The sequence below is a fragment of the Artibeus jamaicensis genome, unplaced genomic scaffold (assembly GCF_021234435.1).
Source record: "Artibeus jamaicensis isolate MK-2021 breed Jamaican fruit bat unplaced genomic scaffold, CSHL_Jam_final scaffold_474, whole genome shotgun sequence".
Classification (NCBI taxonomy): domain Eukaryota; kingdom Metazoa; phylum Chordata; class Mammalia; order Chiroptera; family Phyllostomidae; genus Artibeus; species Artibeus jamaicensis.
Genome location: NW_026522046.1, coordinates 4,356,985 through 4,374,688, shown reverse-complemented (window position 1 = coordinate 4,374,688; position 17,704 = coordinate 4,356,985). Strand labels below are relative to the sequence as shown.

The window sequence follows — 17,704 nt, the reverse complement described above, 5'->3', positions numbered from 1 at the left end:
GTTATGTATAACCTATGTGGGATGAGGTTCTAGCTAGAATTGGATTTCATTGTTAAAGGGACATATAACATGGTAGAAATAATATTTTATTCATCCTTTTATTCCTGTTTTTTAGTTCCTGGAAAATATTCTCGACTAGTAGCTAGGCCTCAATAAATCAATATTTTGGAAGTTGAAAAATAAAAAGGGTTATGTATTAATTATAAAAAATGTGACCACAGGCTCACAGGCACCGGACCCTGTATTTCTTCTAGGAATAGTTCAACGTTCACTTTTCAAATGTTACAGAATATAACTGCTGCAAATAATCAGAATTAACCATACATGCTATGTATTTTTCCATACATTATCTATTTCAATGCCCACAAAGTGTTGTCTTTGTTTTACAGATAAGGAAATTGAGGTTATATGTATAAGATTGAGCTAACCTGTGCAAGTAGCAGGATTTGAAGCCATTGCTCTCTAAGGCTCTGGAGGGAAAGAAAATTTTCTCCTTCAACTGGAACGCCAGATCTTAGTAAAGGGCCATGCCCATGTCAGGCCTAGTAGGAAGGTAGACGGAGAGCTGAGCTTAGTCAAGAACAGTGTATGTCTAAGAAAGGAGGCTGGAAGAAGGGAACACAAGCCTCCAGACGTAGTCTGCTCTGGCCAGAGTAGAGCTAGAACAGCGGGGAGAAGACAGCCTGCGGTCAGCACAGAAGGGAGGCTCCAGGACGGGCGATGGGTGTGGGAGCCAACCGCATCAACAGTGGAAACATGGGAGTCGTTTCGCCTAAAAGCGAGGGCGTAGAGGCAAACAGGAGGCATCTTTTAATACCTAAAAGTATCAACACCTATTCTTCATTCCCTCTGTTGGGAATGAAGAATAGGTGAAAAGCAGAACTAGAAGAGAGGTTGAAACTCATAGGGAGATTTTGACTCGATCAAAGAAACACTTTCTGATGTTCAGAGGTCTCCAAGAAGTCAAGATTAGGGCCTGGGGGTGCACAGACCAAATCTAGTTGCAGACACATTTTGCAGGCTCACAGTGCTTTTTAAAGAGTCATGTTTAAACGCCCTTGTGTGGAGCACGTGTCTCCAGTTTCCACAGCCTGTACCACCCCTGAGCTGTTAGCCCCATATCATTCCCTTGCTTTGCCCTTGAAGTACAGGGTTGACAGATTTAGCAAATAAAAATACAGAATGAAAATAAATTTGTATTTCAGACAAAGGACAAGTAATGTTTTAGCATATGTCCCATCCAAAACTTGGGATATACTTAACACTGTGTTTATACTTATATCTGACTTGGGTTTACTGATACTGTCCTGTATTCAATCCGGCAACCCTACCCAATCTGGTGGCTTTACTTTTTCTTTATAAATTTTATTTTCCTTGAATAAAGGACACCCGGTCACACTTAATTCCCCTTCCTTCGTCTCAGCCCCCTACCCTCTCCCCTTTGGCAGTAATCAGCTGTTCTCCGTGTCTGTCTATGGGTTTTATTTATTTGTTTTTTGTTTTTTTTTAAGATTCTACTACTGCAGTCTTTAAGTAGGTGCCCCTGGTGTTACATTTTGACAAAGTGGGCTGTATATCTGGAAGTATTCAAAGACTTGTCTCAGAGGAATGTTCAGGATGGAAAGAGGACTAAAATGGTCTAAGTATGCCATTGTCCTATTTTCTGGAAACACCCCCTCCCAATTTAGAGCAGCAAAAATTGTAAGCAGGTAATACTTCCAAATAACAACCCAGGTGCTTTTCTGGGGGTGCTTGACAGGTGGGACACTAGCTTCCAGCTCTAACAGAAGAATATTCTACCAGAACTGAGACTGATTGATAGACGAGGATGTGTTTTTGACCTCTAATATCAATTACTTTTAAGTGGGAGTTGATTGATGTGTTCACAGCTAGGGAGAATGGTGGCAATCTCTTTCTGGATCTGAGCATGAACCAAGAGACATAAAACATTCCAAAATAATAATTGTTTTATCTGTCGAAAGTCACCTTCTACTTCTGTGAGACTGTGGTTAGTCATTCTGACATTTGCTTTCCTATCCTGCTGCCAGAAGTGCTTTTCTGGTTGCTTTGCACAGACTGTGACCAGCTCACTGAGGACTGGAACATGGCAGCAGTTGATCTGGAGGACACTGGCAGTACCTCACCGTGTTACCATGCAGCCTCAGTTTCCTCTACAGAAAAGAAGAGCCGGGAACTCTGAGGTGATTCCCAGAAACTGTGCCTCTAAAGATTAGTGTTAGTAGTCTTTGAACATCAACTAGTCTTTCAGCATCTTCCTGGGCTTCAGGGAATTAGGATGCTTATGTTCGATGGGACCCAAGTGAGCATTTGGTTCAACCCCCTCATTTGGGAGATAAGGAAAATTAACCTCATGGTAGGGTGACAAAGTCCAGAGCTCTTTGCAGCTCAGCAAACGGCCTCCCAATCCTCCTCCTCAGGTTATCATGTCTTCTTTCCTCACTTCCACACAAATTTCTAAAAGTCCTCCACTCAAAACAGAATCAACAATAACAGCAACAAACAACACAACACAGAAGTTAATGAAATGAGCAACAGCGTCTGGGGGAGAGTGTGCACTGCAGACTGGAGTACAGACTGAAGTGCACAGAAAGGGAGGGTCCTCCGCTGTTCCCCTCTGTCCTTTCCGGGAAGAACTCCAAGGAGACCGGTGTGTCCAGAATATCCTCCCTTCCCTAGGATAATCAGTAAATAACTCTCGTGATTCCCTATTTCCTTCAAGATTAAATAAATAAAACTTCAAAGTAAACAAACTCCATTTCAACTATTAAAATAGGGACAAATTGTTTAACACATCCTCTCTGAACTTAAGGGTTGAGTGATACCTGACACCGAAATCTCTGGATCTTAAGGACTTCAAGGGAGTTATGGCACTATTATTTTCAATAGCCCTGTTTTCACAGGTTTTCTGCCTCAGGTTTGTGCTCTTACAGTATGCACACAGATCCCCAGTCAATATGTGTGGAATGAATATTGGCGCTTTGGAAACAGAAGTACCCTGGGCCCCTCATTCACCAGCTGGTGAACTCGGGCAAGTTTTTTATTTCTCTTTGCTTCAGTTTCCTTATTTGTAAAATACAGATAAACCACCTTTCTCCTAGGATGTTGCTAAGAGAAAATGGGATAATGAAAGCAATCAATAAATGGCAGCTATTATTATTATTGTACCTGTGAATTAATGCAGTCTTAAGCAATAAGAAGCAATACAGGGCAGTATGATTTTCTAAGTTTTTAATGTGGCCCCATTTTGTCTGGCAGAGACACAGGCTGGCACCCTGAAAGCTGGGTCCTCACACTGTGGAGGGCACTGTTTTACTGATCTCTAAGTGTTTAAGGAGAAGCATCATAGTCCACACTGGAATGCATGCCGATTGTTTTATTTATGATGCTCGCTTGGATGACAAGGGCAGCCAGCATTTGGCCCCCAGGAAGAAGCTCGTGGCCCCGTCCACGTCATTACTCCACAACACGGCGGAAAGACTGGACAGCTGGGGAAGCCGCACCCCAGTCGAGGGGCTTCCGGTACTCCTTCTTGTCCAGGAGGTACTGCCTGCCACGGTAGTTGGGTAGCTCGTAGAAGATCCAGGCGCCCTCCAGCACCTTGCAGGAGTGGACCTCTCGCATGTGAAATTGCTCCATGATGGATGGACAATCTTCAGTGGTTTCATACATCTGACCATTAAAATCCCCTTTCTCAAAGATCTGAATCTTATACTGGCCTCCGCTAGACTGAGAAATAGGAGGGAATGAACAGCAACCATTATGGAAATCACAAGCAGGTCACAAACTCAGAGAACAGTCGGGTTCAGAACCCACCACCTTGAAATCTAGATGATCTGAACTCCCATCCCCACTGTGCGCTGACTGTGCGCAGCTGGTTGTCAATAAGAAAAACTTAACTCCTTAAAGTCCTCCAGAGGTAATAATTAGTGTATTCAGCCTTGTAATGAGCTGACTAAAGATTTTATTTAAGCATTCACAGCCAGAAAGACACAGCTCCCCATGAAGAAGTAGGAAAACCTCAAAAAACTTTCACAGAAAAGAAAAAGGTGGGGGAGAGGAGAGCGAGAGCACACACCACTCACCAGATGAACTGCTCTGCAGGAGCTGAGGCGATCGTTGAGGCCCATCCAATGCTGGTATTCAGGGTACTCGCCCCGGGGCAAGATGTACATGTACCCAGCAAAGTTGGGCCTTTCATACACAGCCCAGGTGCCCCCTTCCACTCTAATGGAGTTGCAGCGATTCAGGTACAGGTGGAAATCTGCACAGTCACAATCACAGTCATAGTGGCGGCCTTGAAAATTTTTGTCTTCATAGAAAGTAATCTGAAGTACAGGGCAAGCAAAGAGAACTGAGGAGTTGGGTGGCATTGTTCATACACAAAATAAAAATTAAGAACACATTCCCCACTTTAGAAAATCCTCCCTCCTCTGTTTTGCTCTCCTTTACCTTACATCATTTGCCTTGTGGCAGACAAATTTGGTTGTCAACAATAGCAAGGAGCACTTTCTGAAGGCTTAAAGTAAAACAAAACAGAAAGTGCTTTAATACAAGTCAGCAATTTCAGACTCAAGCTCATTGCTTCCTTCCACATTATATAGTAAACTATCTACTAATATGTCTGTCTCTCCCACCAGGCTCCTAATATACTGTATCCAAGGGCAAAGAACCAAACCTATTTAAGCCAAGGACTCCTGTGCCTAGCACTGATAGACCCTTAATAAATGTTTGGTGAAGACACATGAGTGCAAATGCAGACATTCATTCTAGGGGACGTGGAAGATATGAAGGAAAAAAACAACACAGACCTTAGTTTTAGAGAGCTTATTCTAGATGGATACAGAGCATACACACATGAAAATATACCATATTTAGTTCTGTATTATGACTTTATTGCCAATTGTTGCAAAGCAACAAAATGACAAGGCAAGATATTCTTTCTTTCAAACTCTTACCAAGTTTCTAACAGAATATTGGGCTACACCTCTGAGATCTGTGATGGCCCTGGAAATACGTAGCCCTGAGAAAGCAGAAATAATGAACCTGGGCTCTAGAGCTGCATCTCCATAATCAGCTCTCCACCTCAGTCAAACCATTTCTCTGTGCTCTAATTTCCCATTTGTCAAATGAAAGGAATAGACTACACTGGAAGCCCTGTCTGTAAAGTAAAACTCAAAGCTTTTCTGGTTGAAACAGGAGACAGAATTCCAAGAAATTCCTAGGGCTTTGTGAAACAACGTCTGACAACCACTGGATCAAACAGACTAGAGTTTGTCCCTTCTATAATTGCCCAATCCAAGATAAACGCACAATGGAAATCACAGGTGTCATTGATTGGAGAAGTTAATTTCCCGGTGTTATGCCGCCACCTTGTGGCTCATTTGCTTCATTGGTTTAAAAGGAGAAAGCCTTGGGAGAAACGGAGCCAAGCAGTATGGAGAGGATCTTTGAGGTGAGGCTTCAAGGATAGATAGATAGGGGGTTTTCCAGAGGAAGAGGAAAAAGGTTGACCTGTTCAGAGGAATAAAGGAATGAAAGGTCATTATAGGGACCAGTACTTCATTAAACCTGGTACATATTAAGTATTTGAGAAGTATTAGGAAATCAAGCCAGAAAAGACACAGGAGCCATGCTAGCATCCCTTGGTGACTATGTGGGAGATGCACCCAGAAACAGATGGTTGCGTGGGCAACGTGAGTGGTGAGGGTCAAAGGAAGGTCAACTGCAATGTGAAGGATAATGAAGAAACAGTCAAAAGAAATTTAGGATTTGGTGACTAATTAGATGTAGAGAATAAAGGAGAGGAAGAAAAGAGACTTGCAAATGGACATAAAACCACATTCCCTTCCACCCCACATGGTTCTATAACATTTCCCACTAATAATTATTTCCTTCTATCTTAATCTCCCCTCACCTTTCCCATTTTGTTCAACTCTTCTGTTTCCTGTTCTGTAAAAAGCTTCCTTACTCCTTCCTACCCTTCCCAAATTTCTTCGTCCCCTTTCCCATTTTACTGCAGCACATATTTAGGGGCACAGAGCCTCATTTTACAGATAAGCAAAATTGCAGCAGTACTAGTTACTGGCCCTGTGACCCTGGACATTCTCTGAAGCTCAGTCCCTTCATCTGTAAACTGGATAACAATACTTACTGCATGAGGCTGTTCTGAGGGTCCAGTGGAATAATGTCAATAAAGCACTTAGTTTAAAAATTGGCTCAAAATTGCCAATAAGCTTTTGCTATAGTTGTTATAGAAAAAGAAGTTAAATAACTTGCCTAAGGTCACTAGCTAGTTACCAGTTAGTTGCAGGAGAGGAGACTGCAGTGCAAATTCCTGGTTAGTAATCTGTTTTTCATTTTACTTTATCTTCCCCTTTGCTGTCTTCCTACCTGCACAGCTACCTCTGTTCGAAATACAGCATCTACTCTCCTAAAAAATGGAACAAGACTGGTCCTGAGGCTTTTCCCAAAACCTGTGGGAAGATCTTTAGGAAAATTAAGGTAACTTTTCTATGAATAGATATACCCAAAGTCCTTAATTCAATTTACCTTTGGTTTTTGGCCAACTGATCACCCACATATGAAAAAGAGACTTTGCAAGGGGTATGCTGTGGGAAACTAAATTAGTATTGTCTACTTTCCCTCACCGAGTCTCACACTTACTGCCCCCTGTGCAGATGCCTGGCATTATATCTGCAAAGTGAAAATATACATGATGTTCTACATAGTCACCTTGCTGTCCACCCTCCCAGCAGAGCAGCCAAGCACCAATGTTGTCCTGGAACCATTACTGAGCTCCAGGACCAAGATACTGTTGCAACTTTTCACTTGTAGAGGACCATGAAATCTACTCTATGGTCAGCTGAGAGTATGTTTTGACTCTTAGGCAAATAAATAAATAAATAAATAAATAAATAAAATTCTGCAGAGGCGGCTAAGAAATGTGCAGACTTACCTAGCAATTATTTCGAAATTCCTTGTTTTCAAGTTTATTTTTTTTTGTAAAGTAGCTTACTAAACCAATAAAGCAGAAAGAAAATTGCCTCAAGTATTCCAGAGGTAATAAAAACAAACATAATATTCTTTTTTGCCAAGCCCGTGACTCCCCTGATTCAACTGCTAGCATGAGAGTGGGAAAGGGAGAGGTAGTAAGAACGAGATACTATCTTCTTTTGTCTGGCAAACAAGAGTTATTTACCTTAAGTTTTTTAAAAAAGCCCAGCTACAAGAAATAAAAGAGAGCAACACCATCACTACTTTGGAAAGTTCTGAAAGCAGGGATGTTTTCATCTACCACAGTTCTGAAACAGCCTTCCCTCAAGACATATGGATGCCCCTAAGGAATTCGAATTCTTTCTAGTGGGATGTGCAATGACATATGTATTTTCAGGAATTTCAGAGGACTAAAGACAGTCTCATTTTTCTCCCCAAAGTTTATGAATGACAAGTATGACTTAGTTCTATTTTCTAAATGGAAAGAAAAAATCAGGCACTAGCCAGTTCTTAAACACATGAACAGGTGTACCAATGGTGCTGTGGGAAGTACTTGGCATTGCCTACGAAGCTCTCTTGAAATTGATTGTCAGTTGAAATCTAAACACGTGGAAACAATCTGATTAATCTAGATTTCGGGACTTTCTATAAGACACCTGGTTTGGACTTTGAAGAATGTCAATGTCTCAAGAAACAACAGAAAAGGTAAAGGGACTATTCTATATAAAGGAGGCTAAAGAAACACAACCACCAAATGCAATGCACAATCAATCCTTCATTCCATCCTACATCAGGGGAAAAGCCAGCCATGAGCAAATTTTGGAGAGCAATGAGGAAAACTTGAATACAGTCTGAATATTAGGTATCATACTTATGATACATTTGGGGGACAAGATAATGATATTACGTTTATACAGGGGAATGCCCTGGTAAATATTTAAAGTGAAGGTTTTAAGATCACTATTTTCAAATAGTGGTTTAGTAAAAAGAGACAGAGACAAAATATGGCAAAACGTTAACAGAGAATATACTGGTAAGTGAAGGATATACAAGTATTCATTCACTACTTCTTTTTTTTCTTTCATGATTCAATGGGTTTAGCCCTAGCCGGTGTGGCTTAGTTGGTTGAGTGCCATCCCGCACACAGAAAGGTTGCGGGCTCAACTGCTCGTCAGGGTGTATACCTAGACTGCGGGTTTGGTCCCTTGTTTGGGGTGCCTACACGAGACAACCCATCAATGTTTCTCTCTCTCTCCCCCCTCCTTTCTTAAAAAAATTAATAAATGTACTGTCAAGAGAGAATTTAAAAAAAGATTTAATACACTTGAAACTCTTTGAAGTAAAAAAATCAGGGGGGAAAATCAGCACCAATGACACTGTCTTAAACCAACTGGTCAGCAAAAGAGCTGAACAGAGAATGGGGGTGTATTCCCTCACTCCCAAAGCGCTGCTTGAGGGATCAATACCCAGTGCAACAGTTATGAATCAAATACTCAAGGCAATTTTCCTAACTTAATAAGCACTTTATTTGGGGCAAAAGGTAAAAGTAACTGCTTGAATGAAAAGGATATGTAGGACTTAATTCACTTCACTGGTCCATCTACCTTGTCTTTTAAAAATATAAATGGTTGAGGCTAAATTTCATAAAACAAAATTTTCATTGAATACTGAAAGCTTTCTACTTCACATAATCTTCTGGTCTGCATGTCCTATTCCTGTGGAAGTTCATAGAACATGCCTTTGCTGGAAGACAGAAATCATGATCTTCACTTATTATAGACCTTGTACAGGATTGAACATAAAGATAACCCCTGAACAAACTGTGAGGTGATTCTGTTAGGGCAGAAAATAGAGTAGCATATCTTAACCTCCTCTCCCAATCCCAACCTTCTCGCCACTATCATACTCACCTCCAGGCGAAGGAGCAAAGACTTTTCTATATGCTTCTTTCAGCGTATCATTAGTGAAAAGAAAGTGGGTAGGCTAAAACTCAGCATGACCATGTACTTACCTTGGTTCCAGTTTTAGACATTTTTGGTGCATAGATGGGCTTCCCCAGTGCTGAAATCCAGGAACAGCTACAGAGCTGGAGGCACAGAGACATTTATACTGGGCTGGTTTCAAACCAAACATTTGCTTAGTCATGAGAATAGGATCCAAAAATTGAGTCAGTCTTTTAGAAGCTACTGATGGTTTCTAGAAAAACAATTGGGATTATGAAATAAAGGAAAGCTTTCAGTACCCACTTTAATGCTTACCAAGCCTTGCTGCACTATTTGCTGAGTCCGGACACCAAAACTCAGCCAAAGTTTTCAAAATAAAAAATGAAAATGGTCCTCTTATCTGGGCAATTTGATTTTCTAGAAATCAACAGATGAGTCAAAAGGATACCCTCTATTTCTGAACAAAAGTGACAGGTTGCAAAGCAATGTCACATATAAATAAAGGCAATGCATGATGCTCTTTGGTTTGGATAAAAAGTCACTGGAAAGGACATCTTTGAAACAAATAGCAAAAATTTTAATATAAACTGTGTATTAGATAATACTATTGTACCAATGTTAAACTTCCCAAATTTAATCACTGTACTATGACTAGCCAGGTAAGAGGATGTCTGTGTTTTTATCAAATACATGCTAATGTATTTAGGAGTAAAGGTCGAAGATGTCTGCCACCTATTCTCAAATCATTGAGCGGAATTAAATAATACTATATAGAGTGGTAAAGTGAATGTTGCAAAGTGTTAACACCTGGTGAATCTAGACAAAAGTTATGTAGGAATTCAGATTCTTGCACCAGTTCTTTAAGTTAGAATTTTACATACAAAAACACACACACATGCAAACACACATGCACACACACAGAGTTCTAATCCACAAGAAACGGTGCTATATATGTAGCCTGAGAGACAGAAAACTATAGGGACTCCTGAATTTGCAAAGGTTTAGCTAATTAAGCCCAATTTGCTACTTACTAGGTGGCATTTCTATGCAATGATCTCTTACTGGGACCTGTTTATAGAGAACATGTTGGCACTTTTTTAATACACCTCTGACTTTAGGGATGAGATTACTACCTTACATGTGCTCAAAAACAAACAAACGCACACACGCACAAACATCAACTGTTTTCCATTTTACTTTTCCTGGGCAATATATTTTTCTCAAAAGTCCCATTTCATCATCTTTTCACTATCCAAATATCCTACAAATATTTTTACAAATGAGATGCCCCCAAGATACATTATGGTCAATTCAGCAAATGGCAAATGTGTCTTGATATGCAGGTTACTGGGAAACAAAGTGTTAAGTTATGTGCTTAGTGTTCTGAATTTTATGAAGTTTAAAGAAAGTAATTAATATGATTATTTTAATTAACCAATAGCAATTTACAAAACATACTTTTATCACTCCTGTGTTTATTTGATAATACTCTGCTTCCTTGAATTTCATCTTAAAAACTATGAAAACCTCAGAATTAACAAATTCCAAGGTTTAATTTTCACTTTAGAAATAAAGTTCAAGCCTTTTCTTGAAATAATTAAGAATTCAATGGTCAACGAGCACATGAAACATTTATCAGCAATCAGATTCATTTTACTAATTTGATAATTATTTTATGTTAAAGAACACAGCTTTCCCAATCGAATGTAAACTGTATTTTGATATATCACAGAATAACACTGGAAACCTTTTTCTAAAGTTATAAGTGAAGCTTTATCTTTTCATCAAAAGGAAAAAATTACTTTTAATGGCATGTTTATTGAAAATCTGAAGCACAAAGTGAAAATAAAGACTTTACAATTTCATTAAGTTTTATACTTTAAGGACTAAAATATCTTTGCATAAAACTATCTTCGCTACATTTATATACCAACAATTATACTTTCTTTCCAATTATTTTTGAAAAGAGTAGAAATTTCCTTTTACATAGTTACAAAGAACTATAAAACTCTCAACCTCAGAAAGGATGAAATCCTTTTATCATACAAATTAAAATGTGAAGTTAACTTATTATAAATCTACATTCAATCACTTTAAAATGAACATATATACAATGGGGCTGGCCTCATCAACTTTTACATTTTGGCATCACAAAGATGAATCATCCCATGTTCTATAAACAGTACATTTATATGATGGTCAGAAGTTCACCTAAATTCAACTGAAATGGTAATAAATAAGTATGCGATGGAAATCAAGGAAAGGTCTTAAACAGGAAGAAAAAGCCCTGATGTCTTTCAAGCAGCAAGCGCACCTTCCCAATTTAGTTTCAAGATGTACATCATCTTCCTTTCATCCTCATTCTTCCAGGGCCCTGAAGATAGAAGAGAAAATTTAAATTAAATTCATTTTCTATTATCTTCATACATACAATTAAGAAAAAATCTTTGCAATTACAGAATCACATAAATTATCAAGGCCAGATGAAAATCAGAAATAATAAAATATACAAAGTTTAAAGTTAATTATATTCATTTTTCTGAAGAACGCATTAGTTCATAATAAAGAAATTCATACATAAACCTTAAACATTGGCAGGTTATGAGGATTAGTTGAACTAAAATTTTCCCTGTTATAATTCCATTTCTTTATAATCTTCAACAGATTTCCTATTCTTGACTTAGCATTTACTGACTAAATGTTATAAAATTCCTTCTTAATAAAAAGTAATGCTCTAAAAATGTCAACAACATGTAAAGTAATCAATAAGTTCATGCGTTTCGAAAACAGTTGAGCAGTTAGTCAAATGTTAAAACATGTGACCTTCTACCCCTAGGTATGCACACAAGAAAAGAATAAAAACGTCTACATAAAAGTACACAGCAGCGTTATACACAAAAGCTAAAAGGTGGAAACAACCCAAATGTCCGTCAACTGACGAACAGATAAACAAAGTGTGGTACATCCATACGACGGAGTATTATCCAGTCATGAAAAGGAATGACATACTGACATATGCTACATAGATACACCTGGAAAACACTATGCTGAAAGAAACCAGATGGGGGTCACATGTTTTATGATTCCATTTTATATGAAATGTCCAGAGCTGACAAATCTAGAGACAAAAAGGTAAGTGGCTGCCAGGGACTAGGGGAAGACGAGACATCTGTAGTTGGAGGAGCAGGGAGTGACTATCTGTGTATGGGGCTTATTTTTAGGGTGATAAAAATATTCTGGATTTGTTCATGGTGATGGCTGTACAAATTTTTTAATATAATAAAAGCTGCTGCCCTGGCTGGTGTAGCTCAGTGGATTGAGCGCTGGCCTGCGAACAAGAGGATCACGGTTCGATTCCCAGTCAGGGCACATGCCTGGGTTGCAGGCCAATTCCCAGGGGGGGACACACAAGAGACAACCATACATTGATATTTCTCTCCCTCTCTCCTTCCCTTCCCTTCCCCTTTAAAGATAAATAAATAAAATCTTTAAAAAATAATAAAAGCTGCTGAATTCTTCACTTTAGAAAGGTGATTTTTATGGTAAGTCAACTATATCTCAATAAAAATTAAAAATAATTTTTCCCACTTTAGACACTGAGTTTCATTTCTCAAAGACAAATATTGTGATTTTTATATCTTTTCAGAAATTCTAAGGCATATAATTAGCATAGAAATATGTGTGATAATCCCTCTCCTTTTTCAAATACACGAGGGAACATTTTCTACACATATTTGCTCCAAACCTCCCACCCCTGGCTCAGTGATCATTTAGTATCAGCACAATCAGATACACCTCATTCTTTTTGAATATGAATCCCATGACATCACTATATCAGTTCATGAGGCACCAGCCTGCAACTGAGAAGCATTTGGGTTGTTTCCAGTCTGCAGCTATTTCAAACGATGCTGCCATGAACCAGTTTTTTATAGAGACCTTCCCATACATAAATGTTATGTGTCAGTTAAATTTAAGAAGTGAAATTGCTAAGTCAAAGACTATGTGTATTTTAATTTTGCCTGTCAAACTATCCTCCAAAAAGTTGGCAAATTTACACTCTCCCCAGTAGTCAGTGGAAGTCTTGCCAGTTTTGTGACATGTATACCATCACTTTTTGATCCTTGCCAGTCTGGTACATAAAAAATAGTTCCCCACATTTGTTTAATCAGAAATGAAAGTGAGAGTCTTTGTGTTTGTATTTTTCTATTCATTTAGGTCCTTTGTTTTTCTATTGTTGGTCTTTAAAAATATTTTTAAATGGCAAAGTAAATTTCTATAAAAATACTACATATTTAGATTAAATAACTTCCTTTTTAAGTTTTGTCTCTATTCATGTTCTCCTCCACTGAATCTGTGATCTCCTAGAGTTCACTATTCAAATCTTTGTTTGGATTAATTCTGGTAACTTATTATTGCTCAGGAGTAATGAACAAAACCCAGCTAATTCAATCATTGATTTGTGTGTGGGGTGATGGGAAAGGAGGAGGATGTGTTAAAAAGGAGGAATAAAACTTAAAGCTCTTTATGAGGAAAGTAGTCTCTTTGGACAGTACAAATTGAGCCATTATATTTGCCCATGGTTCAACAGGGTCCATGATTTAGATCAACCAACTAAATGTACTGGTTGATCTTCTCACTAAAAACTGTGGCAAACACCAGTGTGTACAGGTCTGTATATGCTGGTGGGAGTGCTGGAAAAAATGTGGCAACATTTGGTAACATAATATTCTGTGAAGGTTTTTTGTATGTTTACAGTATTTCCCCAGAGTAAAGTGGTCTGCATTATAAATGCCTACCAGTGCTCTGATGTAAGAGTCTCATCCTGCTGCTTGTTTGGAACCTGCTGCAGGGGGCACGAGGCTGTCCAGCTGTTGGAGATGTCCTGTATTAATCAACCACTCATAGAACTTATTCTCCACCAGGATCTGGAACTGCTTCCTTTGATCCCTAAAATTGCAGTGTAGAACAACAAGAATGTAAAAATACTAATTTGTGTTAATTTTACTCTAAGTGATTATAAAACACTTTGATGCAATAAATGTTAAATTGTTTTTAGTTACCCATTTGTTCTCTCCCAATAACTGTTCCATTCAGTTATGTACATTGGACTACCACCTCCAAAAATAAATTTGGTTGGATACAATGCCTTCTTTGTAAAGACTTATCAATAGCTATATAGTTTGTTCTACTGTGGTTACTTATTCGACAGATATTTGCTGAAGACCAAGTGGTGCTGGGTGGAATTCTGACTTAAGGGGATAAATGTGCAAAGAAAGGAGAAGAGACAAGGCTCCTGTCCAGGCAGGTCTGCCCTGTACGACTCCAGAGGGCACCACTCACACTATTAATCTATGTTCCACGTGGATTGTGTATTATAGTAGGGAAGACAGGTAATAAATGAAATAAATATATGATATGAAGTTAAGTAGTTTTAAGTGCCTTCCAGAACAATACAGCAGAGTAAGCGAATGAAGAATATTGGGAATGCTATTTTACAGAAAATATGAACAGAGACAGCCTGAGCTAAAACTTTAAGCAGAAGTCTAAATGGACTGATGGATTAAGCAAACTAAATTATCTGGAGAAAGCATTCCAGGCAGAGGAAATAAGAAGTGCAAAGGCTCTAAAATTAAAGCATATCTAACATGTTCAAGATAAGAAAGAGAAGACTAGCTCCTGATAGCCAGGAGCTAGCTTAGTACTATCAGCCAGCGCTTACTGTAGCTAGGATCTGGCCTGGCTGTGTCTGTTGAACATAAACAATTCCACAGAAGAAGGCCGACATTTGACAAGGCCACTTTGGGAGGACAACAGATCAAGGCAAGGACAAGACCACTCCATAATCCTATCTCAGTCCAGACAAAAATCATTTTGTGGTCCACAGCACACAAGTAACCAAATATCACTCTTCCCTGCCTAGTGAATAACTGCTGTTTCTTTACGATTATAGTTTTAGCTCCACTTTATTCCTTTGCCTTTAATAGAAAAATTACTAAGATATCAAATTATTGAATTACTCTTGCTTCCAGATAGCATCCAACTGAAACAAAAGCTTGCTTCCTAGAACCCTCTCTGAAATCACCTAACATAAGCCAAAACCCAATTATAAGATCTTTTTAACACCCTTTTTCTGAAATGAAACACAATTCTCTCCCTACTTGCAATGAGTAATAAAACCCAGCTTTGTTCTATATTTACTGTCCTGGTGGTGTCTGGCTAGAGGGCAATGACTAAGTAATAGCAAGAAGACTGTAGAACGGCAGAAGGGGAGTAAACGAGAAAAGAATAGCAGAAAATGAGGCAGGAGGAATGTTAGATACAGTAAACATTTTAGATTTTATTCCAAGATGATGGAAAGCCACCAGAGGGGTCAGAGTAGAGAAATGATACAATCTAATCACTTTTAAAAGACTGTGTTGGCAGTTTCTCTTCAAATTGATCAAAAATTCTTTTGTCTTCCTATATTCCCCAAATTGAACTGAATACTTTTCCTTGTTTTTAGTGTTATCCTGGATCTTAATGCCTTAATACACAATGATTCAGAGCCAACATTTATTAAATAGTCACCACATTCTGAACACTGCTCATGTGTATAAGCTTTTCACATGTGTAAGAAAAATCGAGCATCTAAAATAGTAGAATTAAAAGAAGTGCTTTAAAGGATACTCTGTTCAATGATCATTGTTATAGAACTATAATATAACATAACATAACATAACATAACATAACATAACATAACATAACAGTTGTTAATCCCAGCTCCTGTATAACTTTGGGTCAATTATTTAATCTCTCTGTTTCTCAGTTTTTCTATAATAGAGTAGGGTACCTGTTATAAAGCATAAATGAGTTAATACATAGAAGGTGCTTAAAATAGTACTTGTTGCACAGTAAGTGCTCAATGCATATTACCTGTTACTATAGTTATCATCATTATTCTATGATATGCTGAACTGAGAATGACCAATTTGTAGCATTAATGTCTTGGTGGCTCAATTCGCAAGATACAAACCAGGTGGAATGTTTGCAAAACATAGCAGCATCATCACGATAAATTCCCAGGCAAAGCATGAGTTGCAACCGTTAGTGATCTTTATATATTTTGGTTGGAAGTGACTACTTTTAAAGAGTCTAAATGCAATTTTGTAACTATGAATATATATAGGGCGGGACTGAAGTAAGTTTACAGTTGTGAGTATGTGAAGCCAAACTTTATCCTTGTATTTTTATTTAATTATTGTAATACTTTCTATACAAACAACTGTAAAACTACCTTTGCCCCACCCTGTGTTTCATTCATTCCTTAATCCATATTATGAGAACAAAGCCACAAGAATGCACCCAGAAAATACTGTGGCTGGATCAAGTCTTTTTCAATGACTATTTCTCTTACTACTACTATTACTATTCTAACAGGTCAGGTCTCAGATATGCTGGATAAACAATCTTACCCAGAAGATGTGTCTCACAAAAACACATCACTAAACAGTGTGTCTCACACATACCCATTACTTATTAAACCTTCACATCAATCACAACAGGAGGAGAATATACTTACGCTTTACATATAATACAATTAAAAGCTAGAGAAGTTAAATGACAGACTCAACATCACATTGTAAAGTGGCATGGTCAGTAGTAATCCCCAAGTCTGAGTACTTTCCAGTACAATACAGACACAGCTATCCAAAGAACACTGATCTTGCCCTGAGCAGTGTGGTTCAGTTGGTTGGGCATCATTCTGCAAAATGAAGGGTTCAACTCCTGGTCAAGGCACATGCCTTGGTTGCAGGTTTGGTCCCTGGTCTGGGTGCATAAGAGAGGCAACAGATCAATGCTTCTCCTTCACACTGATGTGTCTGTCTCTCCCTTTCTTTCTCCCTCCCTTCTTCTCTCTCTAAAAATAATTAAACAAAATCTTACTAAAATAAGCATCTTTATTCATATATTAAACAGCAGTCTGGATCATCAGAAATAGAAACATTTTAGAGTGGCTGCCATTTTCTAAAATAATGACAACCAAAAAAAAAATACTAGGCAAATGAAATCCAATTATTAAAAAGGTCTTTCTATCTTAAGGAAAAGTCATAATAGTCAAGATATTAGCAGGACATATGGCATTTATTATAAAGATCCCCCAAAAGAACTTTATACATTTTTTTCAAACTTGTTACAGCTCACACGTGGACAATGTTTTAATGCTGTGGAAGCAACCCTTCATCGTTTGGTACCATGTTTCCTATGCTCCTTTTCTAATATTGCTAACAAATAAAACTTGATTAAATACCAAGATACTTGTATGAACAATAATTATTTATTTTCAGTACCACTCCTTTCACAATATATATGGTATTCTTTCCAGAAGAAAGCTGATTAATGAGTCCTTGCCAGTGGGGTTCAGTGGACTGAGTGCCAGCCTGTGAACCAAAAGGTCGTTGGTGTGGTTCCCAATCAGGGCACATGCCTGGGTTGTGGGCCAGGTTCCCTGGATGGGGGCGTGCAAGAGGCAACCAACTGATGTATCTCTCACACATGGATGTTTCTCTCCCCCTCTTTCTCCCTCTTACCCTCTCTCTGAAAAGTAGATAAATAATATCTAAAACAAAAGTTGATTAATAAGTTTCTAAACTGGGCCCCAATTTTTGGAGTTAGTTACCTTTGATTTTCTTGTGTTTTTCACAAAATTTTACACTGAATCCTGCCACCTGTCAAAGTATTCCTGGTTTCTGTCCCCTTCCCCTCCATAC

General features: G+C 38.4%; 2 protein-coding genes across 8 annotated transcripts in view; both read right to left on the bottom strand.

Moving 5' to 3' along the window:
- Window positions 1-3,379: 3,379 nt before the first annotated feature.
- Window positions 3,380-9,092, bottom strand: CRYGS (crystallin gamma S). Its single transcript, XM_037129674.2, has 3 exons — window positions 9,026-9,092; window positions 4,104-4,346; window positions 3,380-3,747 (listed from the first exon to the last, which is right to left on the bottom strand). Exons 1-3 carry the CDS (start codon window positions 9,044-9,046, stop codon window positions 3,475-3,477), a joined length of 537 nt encoding a protein of 178 aa, XP_036985569.2. The 5' UTR covers window positions 9,047-9,092; the 3' UTR covers window positions 3,380-3,474.
- Window positions 9,082-17,704, bottom strand: part of TBCCD1 (TBCC domain containing 1) — a 33,807-nt gene continuing 25,184 nt past the window's right edge. For 5 of the 7 annotated variants that reach the window (XM_037129671.2, XM_037129670.2, XM_053657870.1 and 2 more), the window contains 2 exons: window positions 13,754-13,904; window positions 10,422-11,331 (listed from right to left, as the gene is read on the bottom strand). In XM_037129671.2, coding sequence (XP_036985566.1) covers window positions 13,775-13,904 — 130 coding nt within the window. In that variant the 3' untranslated portion in view covers window positions 10,422-11,331; window positions 13,754-13,774. The other 2 variants (XR_005080207.2, XR_005080206.2) reach the window with 2 other exon arrangements.

Bases quoted from the DNA above. Each gene is read 5' to 3' on its own strand.
- CRYGS (XM_037129674.2), bottom strand. From the start codon at position 9,046: ATGTCTAAAACTGGAACCAAG. The intron at 4,347-9,025 runs GTAAGTACATGG...CCTGTACTTCAG, and splicing joins TGTCTAAAACTGGAACCAAG to ATTACTTTCTATGAAGACAA. The intron at 3,748-4,103 runs GTGAGTGGTGTG...CCTATTTCTCAG, and splicing joins CCTGCAGAGCAGTTCATCTG to TCTAGCGGAGGCCAGTATAA.